The sequence below is a fragment of the Macaca thibetana genome, chromosome 15, assembly GCF_024542745.1.
Source record: "Macaca thibetana thibetana isolate TM-01 chromosome 15, ASM2454274v1, whole genome shotgun sequence".
In the NCBI taxonomy this organism is placed as follows: Eukaryota; Metazoa; Chordata; class Mammalia; order Primates; family Cercopithecidae; genus Macaca; species Macaca thibetana.
In genome coordinates, this window is record NC_065592.1 from 83,826,445 (window position 1) to 83,841,051 (window position 14,607).

At 37.9% G+C, this 14,607-nt stretch overlaps 2 protein-coding genes across 9 annotated transcripts in view; one reads left to right on the forward strand and one right to left on the reverse strand.

Moving 5' to 3' along the window:
* The window catches only part of TRPM3 (transient receptor potential cation channel subfamily M member 3), a 1,017,461-nt gene that overhangs the window by 899,564 nt on the left and 103,290 nt on the right, over positions 1 to 14,607 (reverse strand). For 6 of the 8 annotated variants that reach the window (XM_050760893.1, XM_050760891.1, XM_050760888.1 and 3 more), the window contains exon 1: positions 10,782 to 11,100. The exons of 1 other annotated variant lie outside the window; for it this stretch is intronic. In XM_050760893.1, the coding sequence (XP_050616850.1) occupies positions 10,782 to 10,964 (183 nt within the window). In that variant the 5' untranslated portion in view covers positions 10,965 to 11,100. Of the gene's footprint in view, positions 1 to 10,781; positions 11,101 to 14,607 lie in introns of those variants that run through there. One more of the 8 variants, XM_050760882.1, reaches the window with a different exon arrangement.
* C15H9orf85 (chromosome 15 C9orf85 homolog) overlaps positions 1 to 14,607 on the forward strand; it is an 867,064-nt gene that overhangs the window by 309,530 nt on the left and 542,927 nt on the right. The window lies entirely within an intron of this gene.

The following is a 14,607-nucleotide window of genomic DNA, read 5'->3' on the forward strand; positions in this document are numbered from 1 at the left end:
TTTCTAGAAGCTGGAAAAGCCAAGCAAGTAGATTTTCACCTAGATATTACAGAAACACAGCCCTGCTGACATCTTGATGTGTGGTCTAGTGAACCCATGTTATACTTCCGTATACAGAACTGAGATAATAAATACATGTTACTTTCGGCCACTAAGTTTGTAGTAGTTTCTCATGGCAGTATTGGAAACTTAACATGATGTCCAACACTTTTTTAAATTCTGAAAGCAGAATCTTTAATATAGAAATAGTTTGACAATATATTTTTACAAGTTCTATTTCTTAATAATACTTTAATTGGCCTCCACAATTACTGGGCCAAATATTTTCTGCTAGTTAACTGAACACAATGCCCCAATTAAAATCTAAGGCCTGACAGTACACTAACAAATTAATGCCACCACACAGCTCTTACTATTATTAGCTCAACTTTTTAAAAACTGCCTCAAACATTTATCTTGACTTTATTATAAGAATTATAACTCAGAATAAGAAAATAGATGATGAAGAAAGTTTCTGTTTATAAAATTATTTCAGTTAATAAATGAAAAAGGAAAGACAGAATCATAATATCACTATTTTACAATGCCCGAATAAAATAATGGATCTTGGCAAACTCAAAATAAAGGCCAGATCCAGTCCATTATCAGTTTTTCTTAGCCTGTAAGCTAAGAATAATTTTTGCATTTTTAAATGGTTAAAATATCAAAAGAATAATATTTCATAAGGTAAAAATTACAGGAAATTCCCATTTTAGTGTTTATAAATAATGGAACACAGCCATGACCATTTATTTACATAATGCTTATGGCTGCATTTGGAAGAGCTGTAACAGCAAGAATTGAATGATTATAAGAGACCTTATAGCCTGCAAAACCTAAAACATTGGCCAGGCACGGTGGTTCATGCCTGTCCTAGCAGTTTGGGAGGCTTTGGTGGGTGGATCACTTGTGATCAGGAGTTCGAGAGAAGCCTGGCCAACACGGTAAAACCCTGTCTCTACTAAAAACACAAAAATTAGCTGGGAGTGGTGGCAGGTACCTGTAATCCCAGCTACTTAGGAGGCTGAGGCAGGAGAATTGCTTGAAGCCAGGGGGCAGGGGTTGCAGTGAGCAGAGATGGCACCACTTCACTCCAGCCTGGGCAAAATAGTGAAAATCAAAAAAAATAAGAAAAAAGAAAAAAGAAAAAAACCCAAAACATTTACTATTTGGCTCTTTGAAGAAAACGTTTGCTAGCCCCTTCTCTAAGCAATTATCCCCAATGGTAGCTAATACCCAAAAATGAGATACAGCCAGAATACCTATGAAGTATTGTCGCCAAAACTCAAATTAAAACTGATCTAGGCACCTGGTCAAATCACCAGTTCATAGGAAATACAATGGACAGAGAAACATCTGAGATGACACCATTGGGCTGTATTCAGCAAAATACAGAATGTAGAAAACTCTACAGGATAAATACATTTCTCTGACAAATAATTGTTGAGAGCAAAAGAAGAGAGATCAGGAGAGGGGAAACTATAGACTGAAAAGGAAAACTATAATGTGTCCACTACAGTTGGATTCTAATTCAAACAGAACTATGAGGTAATCAAGGAAATACAGTTGTAATTCAATATCTGTGGGTATTAAGAAGTTTTTTTTTTCTAATTTGATAATAGTGTTGCAGTTTTGTTTTAATAAAGAGTCCTGGGCGGTTGCAGAGGCTTATGCCTGTAATCCTAGCACTTTGGAAGGCTAAGGTGGAAGGATCGCTTGAGCCCAGGTGTTTGAGACCAGCCTGGGCAAAGTGGTGAAACCCCTTCTCTACAAAAAAAAAATCTAAAAATTAGCAGGATGTGGTGGTGCATGCCTGTAGTCCCAGCTACTTGGGAGGCTGAGGTAGGAGAATCACCTGAGCCTGGAAGGTTGAGGCTGCCATAAGCAGTGATTGTGCCACTGCACCCCAGCCTGGGTGACAGTGAGACTCTGCCTCAAAAATAAGTAAATAAATATTTTTAGAGGAAGTGATGTAATGCCTAACACTTGCTTACAAATAATCTAGTGGGGGAGAGAATAAATAGAAAACAGGGATAAAGATGAAGCAAGATTAATTTGTCATGATTTGATCATTATTAAAGCTGGGTTATAGGTTTATTATACCATTGCCTCTACTTTTGTATATGTTTGTAATATCCCACAATAAAAGAAAGTTTTAAAAACATTCCTTCCCAAAGTCCTTGAGCTTCATGAAGAGATTAATTTTATAACTATAATCTATTTCAATACATAAAGAATCCAGTAATAAAAATGCCAAAAGCAAAAAGTATATTTCAATATAGTATGGATTTTATATTTTAGCCCCAAGAACGTCAATAAACTACCTTTGGTAAAACCATAGAAGAATGGACATTTCAAGGACCAGGATCTGCTGTAGAAAATAATCATCTTGGAAAAGACAAACTGATTTTATTTTCTAAAGCACTTTCAAAACCAGCCCAAAACAATCATCAGTCTTATACCACATCTTGGATATGATCAACAACATTCTAATTTCAGAAAAATTAAAGACTATAAACAACATTTCCTGTCAAACAAAAGCAACTTCTGCTTTTCACACGTGTTGTAACACGTCTAGTTAACACCAATAGTTACATAACTGTTTCCATTCAGTGAATAGCTCTGACCAGACACTGAATTAACTATACATAGCAATACATTTAATGTTCATAATTCATTCGGGGGCAGGTATTTCCACCTTCATTTTATCATGATGGAAGACAATAAGATTCAGTTGCAAAACCAGTGAATGACCTGAATCAGGCTGGAAATCAAGTCTGTCTAATTTGAATGTTAATACAGTCTTAGATGGGAAAGCCAGCACCACACCCCTGCTGCCCCTTGTAAAATTTTGACTCAGGTCAAAGATTAGGATCCGGACAATCAAGGAAATGGCATGGGGATATTTTAGCTTCTTTTAAGACATTTTATTTATTTCAAAAAAAACTGAAGATGGTAAAGTGTTCATCTCTAATGTGTATTATGATTATGTGGATTATTTTGTCATATTTTCTACTATTTGTATATTTGAGACTAAGTTTTAAATAAAAATAAATACAATAAACACATTTCTTTATTAACAAAACATTAAAGTGAATCTTAAACTCACTAGGAAAGGAAGAAGGATTATCCTAACAGAATTGGGGAGAAAAGAGTCATAGAAATATAATTCACCCAAGGCTACACAGCTAATAATGGACAGAACCAGGATTCCAATCTAGATCTGCTCAGTTCCAAAGCCACCATACTGTTTTCTAAAAGAAATTGAAATTTTCCAGTAAACTCTGAAATGAGAGATGAGCTGTGTTCGCATCAGCCTTCTTGGGAACACTCTTACTCAACAGAGCCCTTCCGCCCTAATCTCACCATGATAAAGTCCATTCTCAAGAAAGTCCTAGAAAAATTAACCTTCAGAAAGGACAAAAAACTAGCTTGTTATCACCATGAATGTGTTCCCTTTTTTAGGGCTATTTTGTGGTCCAAATTCTGGTATTCCAGGGAGGCATTTTTAATAAATGTACAATCCCATTATATTAAATGCATGGATTGGCAGATTGTCATGTCAACTCTGAATTTAGATATCTTTCTTCAGGACAACCAAAGGAGTGATTCCTACCTTACTGAAGTCTGGGAAATCTTTTATGTGCCTTGAGGGATTTGGCCAAGTCAGAGAAAGATACAAAATAGCATTTTAGCCATCTCTGAGTTTTTAACAAGAGTTTCAATCAAAGTACATATTTTCTTGCATGACAACTTGTGAATTAATTCACTAACATTCTAGACTAAATATATACTAAGTAAAACCTGCAAAAGAATCAACCATAGGTCTAATTTCTACCAGGCAAGTCATTAAAGACAAAGAGAGGGATCGGAGTCTGTATTTACTCTGTGGAAAAATTGGTCTTCAACTATCCCGTAAAATAAATCCCACCTCCTGCAGGTCTATGGACTAGTTTTTATCGCTATTCTATCTCCTGCTTATTTAAACTCTCCTTCTTTACTAGGTTGTTTCTCTAGCAAATAAGCATGCTGATATCTCTCTCATCTTGCAAAAACAAATTTCTGTCTCTATTTATTTTTCTCTCCATAGCCAAGAACCTAAAATCTACCTTATATTAATTAGAGAGTATTACATTTATTAAGGTACTTACTAATTGATTAATTCATTCACTGAGGAAATATTTGAGTGCTCACTATGTGCCAGGTACTGTTCAAGGCTCACGGATGAATCAGTGAACAAAACAATGATCCTATCTTTGTGGAGCTTATATTTCAGCTGTAATAAATAGTGGAACTCTAATGGGAAGTCAGGAAATAGACAACAGCACATGCAATGTGCTTAGAAGAGTGCCTGGCACATAGTAAGTACCATACAAATATTTGCACTTGCTGTCATTGTTGTTATTTCTTTTCCTCATCTAACTTGCCTCCCATTCACTGCACTGGTATCTATCCTCATGACTCATTTAAAATGACTCTCAGAAAGGTATTATTGCCCTCTTTCCAAATTGCAAAATCCAAGCAACTGTTTTTCTTCCTCATCTTTTGAGAAGCAGGTACAACGTCTCAGAAGCTTTTTCTCTAAGCCTCCCACTACCACACTTAAAGAAGCATTGACTACTTTAACCTTTGCTCCAAGGTATTCTGACTATAAAGCTAGACTTTGTGTATCTCTGTATTGTCACTTTGCATATCTCTTGTGTTAAACTATCAGCTCTATTAGAGAGGCTGTCCAGTACTTACCATGGTGCCTAACACTTAAGTGTTCAACAAAAGTTAGATGAATGTTTCTTTAAACGTTGTTCTCTACAATCCTTTCATTTTTGCTTTACCAGCCCTCTTTTAGCTTTGCAAATGAAAGAAATAAAAAGTAAAAGCAACACATAGACCATCGCAGCTGGTCTAACAAAATGAAAGTAACGTTTTCTTACTATTTATAAGTTATTTTTAATGATTCCATTGTTTTTAAAAGATCTCAGTAATTAATTGCAGGAGAAGCTGTTCTAATATCTTTGGGAATAATGAAAACAAACTTAAAATCACCACAACGCAAAGATATTTTACTCCTCCAAACTTAAAATATTTGAATTAGGCATTTTCTAACATATTCGTGATCCTCAAATTAAAGCTGAAACTAAATTAAAATTTTTAATTCACTGTGTTCAGGAGGAGAGGCTTGTTGGTTGTGATATATTAATTACTAGACAAAGATATTATTTCAGAAATGCTTCAGCAAAATGGACCACTACCAGAAAATGGTCTTTTTTTTCACACACACAAAAAATCACAATAACAAGAAAATACAACTGTATTCCTGAGCAATACAACATTGTCCCTTTTTTATTTTTTTAGCAGAGTGAGTAAAAGGCAGTAGACAAAAATCAACCTGTCAAGAAATGGTTTATTCAATAATGGGCTAGCACTGCAGGAGATTCGCTATGCTTTCATCAGGAGAGCCCTTTGTGTAACAAGAACAAACTACTAAAGGTTTAATGACTTTGCAATAGCATATTAGACACTGAAAAAGGAAACAAGAATTCTTTTCACCCAGTTGCAGTTGTTTCTATGATAGCCACAAAGGACCTACTAGCCACGTAATCCTTAAATGGGCAATTGGTTGGGAGATGAGTTTTTCTGACTTCAGTTTTCCCTTTGACTTGGCTTTTTTTTTCCTTTTTTTTTCTTTTTTCTTTTCTTTTCTTTTTTTTTTTTTTTTTTTTTTTGAGACGGAGTTTCACTCCGTCGCCAGGCTGGAGTGCAGTGGCATGATCTTGGCTCACTGCAACCTCTGCCTCCAGGGTTCAAGTGATTCTCCTGCCTCAGCCTCCTGAGTAGCTGGGACTACGGTCGCGCACTACCACCCCCAGCCAATTTTTGTATTTTTAGTACAGATGGGGTTTCACCATTTTGGCCAGAATGGTTTCTATCTCCTGACCTTGTGATCCACCCGCCTCAGCCTCCCAAAATGCTGGGATTACAGGCATGCGCCACTGTGCCTGGCCTTCCTCATTTATTTTAAGACCTTAAAGAATTCTGCTTTTAGCAGGGAAAACTGGCAATTACCTAGTAGACTCAAAGAGGGCAAGTCAACATCAGAAACGAATGGTAGGTTTGTTTGTGGATCCCTCCTGCACACACAGCATCTCAAAGAGCTGTGAGAAGAGTGGCTTTGGTAACCAGCTGAAATGTACTTGCTTACTTGGTAGCACTGTGCTTTCTACATACTCACTGCTGTTTCCATACACTCTCTCAGTTGCCCACTTGTCTGCACAAGGTGTGATAATCTGTGGTTGGTACCTGCTGATAAAGGTAATTATAGCATTAGTGGAAGCAAGAGTGCTGTCTAAGGTTGAAAAACAACTCTAATTACACCTCCATCATTTTACTCCCTCAGCACCATTTCTTTTTTTCCTTTTACAGAGTTTACTCTGAGACTAAATTAAATCTGCACATATTTGAAAACAAGCTTTTAAATAGCTGTGGGGGTAGAAAGAGAAATCTCCTTTTAAAATTAAAAATACATACATGCTAACTGCAAGGGAAAGGGGGGATATGGAGGCCAAAAAAAAAAAAAAGAGTATAAATCCATTTATTACCACTAAACTATACACTGAAAATGGCAAATATGGTAAATTGTATATGTATATTTTACCTAAATAAATATAAATAATTAAATAAAGATAAATGTGTGGTTAAATTTAAATTAAGCTTGAAAAGGAGAGCATACAATTTGGGAGGAGATAAATATACTTAATTGAAATCTAAATTCTTTTTCTCTTTCTCCCAAAATAATGCTGGATTTTTCCTTTATATTCTGATTTTAAAATTCGTGATAAAATAAAAATACATACATGCTGTGGTAAGCATCTGATATTTGTAATGCGAGACAGCACTTATTGAATCAACTTTCAATAGATTTCCATGCATTTCTGTACAGATAGAATCAAAACAAATAGCAGGAATAACAAGAACAATAATTCACAAAGAAATATGAAATCCAAATCTTATAGAATGGAGACAAAGAAGTTTTAAATTACATTTATACCTATTGACTAATTCAACACAGACAGTATTTAAAACATTAATATCCAGAAGCTTAATTTGATATCTGAATTTCAAATGTATAACTTTCATAATAATACAATTATAAAATTAATATAAAATGTCTTTACATTTACTAAAAAACAGTTTAGATTTGAAAAATAACCTATGACCCAATCTCAGAAAATTTCCAAGGAATGCATATAATTAAATACCACTTTGCCATAGCAGAATTTTATGATTTGGGGTGTGATTTTAGTATTGTAGATTAATAGATTATAACAAAGCAACATTAATTCATAAAGCTTCCATTGTAAACCATGAAGCCTTAAAATAGGGGCGAGAAGAATGTTTACTGAATTACAAAAATGGGAAAAAAAAAAAAAGTCTTTTCAAATCAACAAGGATTGATTCGTTAGACACACCCACTATTGTGGTCCAGAACTTGAGAACATGCATTTTAAATGCCACTATTAGGACACAGAACAGCTGCCCCATCCTTCAGCTACTGCACAGGGCAGCGCTGCTTCTGCCTGTCACCAGAACAGAAGCAGATCCAAGTGGGCAGTGGCAGGGATAGCACACATTTTCTACTGTAGGCCTGCCATACTCCATAAGAGCATCAAGAGTTCATTTACTCCAAAGAGACTGCCAGAAATGCAACTTTTGGGTTTCTAATACTGGCATCAAAATTATGGAGTGACCCAACCTCTAAGAAAACCCCTACATATTTACTTAGTGATAAGTAGGTAGGAAATCTAACTGCCAGCGCCAAGTCAAGCTGACCTCCCCTACACTTTACACACCAAAACAGCATGTCTCAGATCATGAATAAAGTACTTCTGGATACCAGGAGTATAGCAGAACTCTCCTTGCTAAATAAAATATCTTCTATTAATTACGATGTAAGCAATGCTTTGTTGCTAGTGAAAATGAAAACTAGGCCAGGCGCAGTGGTTCATGCCTGTAATTCCAGCACGTTGGAAAGCTGAGGCAGGCAGATCACAAGGTCAGGAGATCGAGGCCACCCTGTCCAACATGGTGAAACCCCATCTCTACTAAAAATACAAAACTTAGCTAGGTGTGGGGGCATGTGCCTGTAATCCCAGCTACTCAGAAGGCTGAGGCAGGAGAATCACTTGAACCAGGGAGGCAGAGGTTGCAGTGAGCCAAGATCGCGCCACTGCACTCCAGCCTGGCAACAGAGCAAGACTCCATCTCAAAAAAAAAAAAAAAAAAAAAAACTAATACAATCATTCCCTTTGGGACAGAGTCATGGACTATATCATTCCCTGGGAATAACTTTAACTCGAAATGATTTCAAGAATCCAACTAAAGCAGAGAAGAGAGTAACAAATATCACATTAAGAAAAACAATTATTTTATATTCTCAAAAGAAAAAAGATTTATGAAAGCCCCCATGTTTTACTATTAATCAAATTTTTCCATGTTTTTCTATTTTGTCTTCAAAAGAAAGAGTGAACCCCTCATATTTTCTTTGTCAGGATGGATACCACAATATTTTGGGGACAATACATAATGAATAGGATTCACAGCTACATTATGGAATATTTTACCTATTCATACAAATAAATAAAAAGCAGCATTAATCATATTAACTGCTTTAATCTTTATAGGTTAGGCTATTTTTCATAGCTCAATTTAAGGGGGAGAAAAAATCTTACCTTAAAGATTAAAACTTTTGTAAGCATGTCTGCTATAAGCATTATGATTTCCTTCCTCCTGTTTGCATAAATAAGTTGGGTTTCTCACAAATGAAGTCAAAACTCTTTGTTAACAACTATAGAATCAAACCTTGGTTCAAAACCATCATCTTAGCTCTAAAATTTATAAAACCTCACTATCTTTGCTTAAAATACTGATAATTAAAAATTATAGCTAGAAGCACTTATTATTAGGTTTTCAGAAGAAAATCAGTATCTAATTTGCCATGCAATGTGAGAATAATCACAGGCTTTTGCCTTAACTTGTTTTTAACTGAATTACTAATGTTTCAATTAACAAGTACTACAGAGAACTACAGCACCATCATCACCCTTAGTAAACAAGAGGACATAGTTACTTTTCCAGATGTCTCTGGTTGTCATGGTACCCTCTTAGGCTCTTTCCCACATTTTTATTCTAGGTAACAATCCTGCAATCATTTACTCTAACTTATAACATAGTTATATGAAGATTTTATATGTTCCTGATATAGACTTTGCACACACCTGTTGAACAGAATAAAAAACGCAGCATAAGTTCCTCAGATTAATACTTAGACTTCCTATTAAAAAGAGGATTAAATTTTTAGTTCATATACTTGATAAAAAACAGATGTCATGAATTTTATATTTTCCACATAATTTATTTCAGAAAAACCTATCATCAGATTAATATTCTTTTAAAAAAATATTTTCGAGTCCACATTTCTAAACAATATTTCTACACCTGAAGTAAAATCACTTTGCCTTTTTACGTGTGCTATACCCATATTTAGATGAAAAAACCTGCTCACAAAAAACATTAAGTATTTGAGAACAATACCTGAAATTTCATAACATTTTTGCAAACAAGCAACCAAAATAAACACACCAAAAATTTTAAATGTTTATATTACATTCTGTTGAAGTAATGTTTAAACATCTTACTTTTCGGGGATTAATTTTTATCCTTCAGTGACGACTTCCCAAAAACAGAGCAGGGTAACATTAATCACGCTGTGGGATCAATGCTTATGTACCATTATTTCTTTTAATTAAATCAAAGTCTCTTCAATATGCAACATCTGCTGTCAAGCCCTTTGGATGTAAAACAAATACACACACATACACACACGCGCGTGCGCGCACACACACACACTCTGGTATTCTTAATGATGTTTGGGAAGTTAAAAGTGGTGTATCCTCCTTCCCAAGGAGCAACAGGAGGGCTTTGCACTCTCTTCTAGAACAGAGTTCTCTCCCTCTGGGATAAAGGAAAACATAATATTCACGTACTAAAAATGCAAATGCAGCTAAAGTTTTTTATCAACTGCACTTCTCTACACACATATGATGCCTATATTAATTTCACTTGAGTGCTTTTATTGCACTAATTAGACAGTGAAGAGGAGCTGACACATGGGAAAACTGTTGTTTGAACGCTGTATATGTTAAGCAGTGGGATTATAAGCACCTGGGATATTCTTGCTATTCTCTGTATGCAAATGACATTCTGCAAACAATTAAACGCTCCCATTAAAATAGTGGCGGTGTGGGATGGAAAGAGCAAGTGTTAAGAGAGTAAAAATATGGCTTGCCCTTTCTATTCCGCCCTCATTCAGCGGAGGCCGAGTACCTTCGACATGCTGCACAGACAGACCCTTGGGAACGTACATAGGAGTCACAATACACTCGACAACATCTCACACGCTCTGTTAACTGCAAAACTCTTATGATCTAACAGCGAGCCCCCTCGCCTCTCGAACATGTTTTCAATTTTTGCAGATACGTCAGGAGACCCTCCCCTGCTGAAGGGAAGGAAGACGTTCCTTCTCGCCCTACCTCACAGCCCCCAGCACTTTCTTTCATTAGAAGCGGCGCCACAAGTTCCCTGGCTCACACCCTTAAAGAGGCAAGTTCAGCACCATGGAAAGGGCTCGAGTCTTGTGCGGAGGGAGAAAGGAAAGCAAAGACTGGGGCTCTCCCCTGGCCACTCACCGGCGTCTGCTGCGACGGGAGTCCCGAGCGCTTGGTAGACCCCTGCTTGGAACTTAACCTTTTCCACGACTCAGCAAACCTGCCCCGGCTGGCGCTCCGGCTGCGCCTGCGGCTCTCCGCGCTGTCCTCGCGGTCGGAGCAGCCCCGCTCCATTTCCGCCGCATCCCTCCACTTCTTCCACATGAGAAGTTAGCCTCCCTCGGCCAGGAAACCGCCCAGCGCCGAGCGCTCTCGCCGGCTCCTCGCCGCGGATCTCCCTCCAGCCTGCGCGCGGCTCTCGGTTGGCGCTGCCTTTGCCTCCGCCGGCTCCTGCCAGAGCCCCGCGCTCCGTTACCGCCGCAGCCACCAGGCTGCGCTTGCGCCCGCGATTGGCTCAACTGTGGGCTGGGGCTGCGAGCGCCACCTGCGCCCGAGCCAGCTTTCTTTTGCGCCCCCAAATTGCTCTCCACCCGGCAGCCGCCGCCTTCTCTGGAGAGTGCAGGGCCCACGCCTGAGGCTGCTGATGCGCCGCCGGGTAGCGCTCCCAGCGGTCACCTCACCCCGCCCAGTCCCCCAGACCTGGGGACTCACCTCCCCCCAACCCGACCTGCGGGTGGAAGCCTAGGTTACCCACACTGGGTGGGTGGAGACTCCAGTTGACTTAAAAAAGACAGGAAGGGGCAACTTGGTTCTTCCTGCTGCCTTTCTTCCCTTTCTTCTCTTTGCAACAACTAGCTCCTAAGTATTCTTGGGGAGAGTGGAGCTTCATCTTGTCAGACGCCGCACTTACTTCTTCTCTAGCTTGCTCAGACTAGCCCACTAGGTCTCAGACTTGGCTGCACACTGGAGTTACCTGGATCTTTTTTCTCTTTCTCTTTTTTAAATGGTGATATTCCTCAGAGTCTAATTTAATTGGCCTGGATGTGGCCTGGGAATCAGGATATTTAAAAACTCCCAAGGTGATTCTATCTGCTCCATCCCCATCAGCAATTAAGGGCCTTCAAGGGCCTGTACTGTGGCGGTGAAGCAGAGGAGGATTCTTGGGAAGGGAAGGCTGTTACTTCTTACTTCAACTCGTTTCTCTCTCCGGGGTAGGAATGGGGTATTCAGTTTCCCCTCTCACCCTGGGCGGTTAAGCAGCGAGGATGACATGAGACGGATTCGTAGTGGAGCTCCTGTGTGTTGTGTATTCTGTAACCCCAGCACCTTGTTGTTCTTTCATGTTTTTGCCTTCTGCTCATTAGGACAGCTGGCTGGCCCTCATGAGTTTTGTGTCAGTTATTTTACCAGACTGAGCTGTCCACATGTTCAGGAATGCCCTTGATCAGATGAGAGAGAGCAGCTGGGGGCATCACAAATTAACAAAACCTGAAAACAATGACTTTATTCACCATTAAAAGGAGTAATGCCTGAAATCGCTCCCAGTTGAAAAGGGCCGGCTGGTTGCTTATCTGTTGCAATGGCAACAGATGTATTTTCATTTTGTTCTGAAATCAAGCATTCTCTGTCCTATTTGAATATTGCCAGGTCTTCTCAGGAGGCAAAGGTGAAGGCGGATTAAGAGGGAAGGGAAGAGGGTGAGAAATGCTGTGGGAAAATTGGTGTTGTGGCAGTAGCTGTAAAAATCATAATCTGAGTTGCAGTGGTCAACGTGATTAAGCAAAGGTTCTGAAACTGGCTAGTTTACGGGAATGGAATACAGAGCTCTAAAATCCCACAGCTGTGCACCTGTGTGTAGTGTTACATGAATATTAATCCTGCCGTTTTAAGTAAAAGAGACTCACAGGGCATACATCCTATCTTTTTAAACAACCCTCTGTGTCTAGAAATCACACACCCATATTAAACAAAATGAGACTCTAAACAATGTTTGCAACACACAATGTCATTTAATGAGAAAACCACAGGCTCCATTTCACATTTTCTCACTCCCTATCTAAGTTCATGGATCTGAAATTATTAGTGACATTTCATGGAAATACCGTAATTTAGTCCAGATTCCTCCCCCTCACAAAAACAAATCAAAATGATTATGCTTAGTTTATAAAATTACACAGGTATGAAAACCAAATACCAACTAGAGGGTAGAATAAAAGTCAGCATATTATTCCTTAAAGTAAATATTTACTTTTTCCTTTAGTTACTTACAAAGGGGTATATAGGTATGACTAAATAAATTCCCTAAGAGATGAAAAGCCTGTGTCTTAACCTGGATGCTTTGAAAGTTCACTCTTTAGGTATAATGATAACATCCCTTAAAAGGAGCTAAGAGAGGCCTTCACACATATATCAAGACATATCATCCAAGAACATTCACTGGGCAGAGCCAGGAGCCCCTGGTTCACCCACATCCACCCATGAAGGGGAAAATGACCCTGCCATAAAGGAGGTCTGTCATAAAAGACTGTTCCAGCACATCAGTGCATACTCAGAGCAACTGATGAGTTTTTTAGATGTACTTAGAAAAATTTAATGATGAGTAGTGACTGCATGTGTCATATTTTTTAGCTGTTTGGTCTAAAAATGAGCTTTCAATTGCCCTTATCTTAAAGCACTGTTTTTAAAATCTTGTTTGAAGATGATCTCTGCATTTCTTTTTTGCACTTGACAAGTACCAAAAATGTCTTGGAACTGTACATGAGGCTAAATTAGATGTGATTGAAGGCAACCAGAAAACTGACCCTTTCCTCTTCTGATATTCATTTGTCTTTCCAAAGTTCTTAATAGCTGGAAACTGGAAGACTAAAGTGAAAGTCTATCATATTTTTTACAAAATTAGTGGAGAATGGCAGCACCGAAGCTAAGAACACATTGAAAATCACCAGTATTCCAATTCTGGAATATGCACTAGAAGCCATTTCTAGAGCAACTTAACTTTACTAGAGAAGAGTCACTGCAATTACAAAAGATGGATGTTAATAAATTTCAAAAGCCAAATGGGAAGTAGGGCATAAACCTTTTTTCTTCATAGTCTCTAGGCATTAAATAATGTGCAAATTAATGGGATAAGATTAAAGCAAAAATTACAGCACTGTTAAATAATAGCTATTCTTTGTAAAATGAAAAGCAAATATATAAATTTTATTTATGAATCAATCAAAATATAACATTTTGAAATATTTTGAAAAGTAAACTTTAAATAGTATTCTGAAAACAACAACAAAAAGATCTCAACACACTATCAAATGTCAACAGTCCTCTGTTAGCCCTACGTACTCTGATCTGAAGTTTACGTGGTTCTACTAGTCTGTTAATGAGTCAATAATCAGAAGAAACTCTCTTCAAACCCCATTTGCTCTAGGTATGTAGTCATGTGCTTCACTGCAAAAGAGTTTATAGGAAATATATATTCCTTTGGTTATCTCTAGGATGTGAAAACCCAAAGGTATACCCAGGAACTAACTTAACCCAGCAAAGTATGAGAGAGGAGGGCAAACAGAGAAAATAATCAAAGCTACAAAGTAATGTTGATCCAAAAATCTCTCCTTGTGAAATAAGAGAATATAAACCATATTTCATCAACTTTAACACCCTCCATTTTTCAGAGAGGGTAAACCTCGCTGAAATCAGAATGCATTTTATCATAGATGGTATCTCAGATTCAGTGTAATGCAGCATATTGATTCATAGAATCTTGGAGTGAAATAGATATTAATAGATCTGACTTTAAAAATCCAACAAGCTACCATTAACTCTCTGCCTACACAATCAGCCTTTCACATTAGATATCCTATTTCTCATAAGCAGAGCATTTCCTTGTAAAATAGCTTTAAGCATTAGAAAGCCCATTCTTATAAACTAACCTGAACCCCAAGCCTTCTACCTTTATTTTAAATTCTGGGAAGGT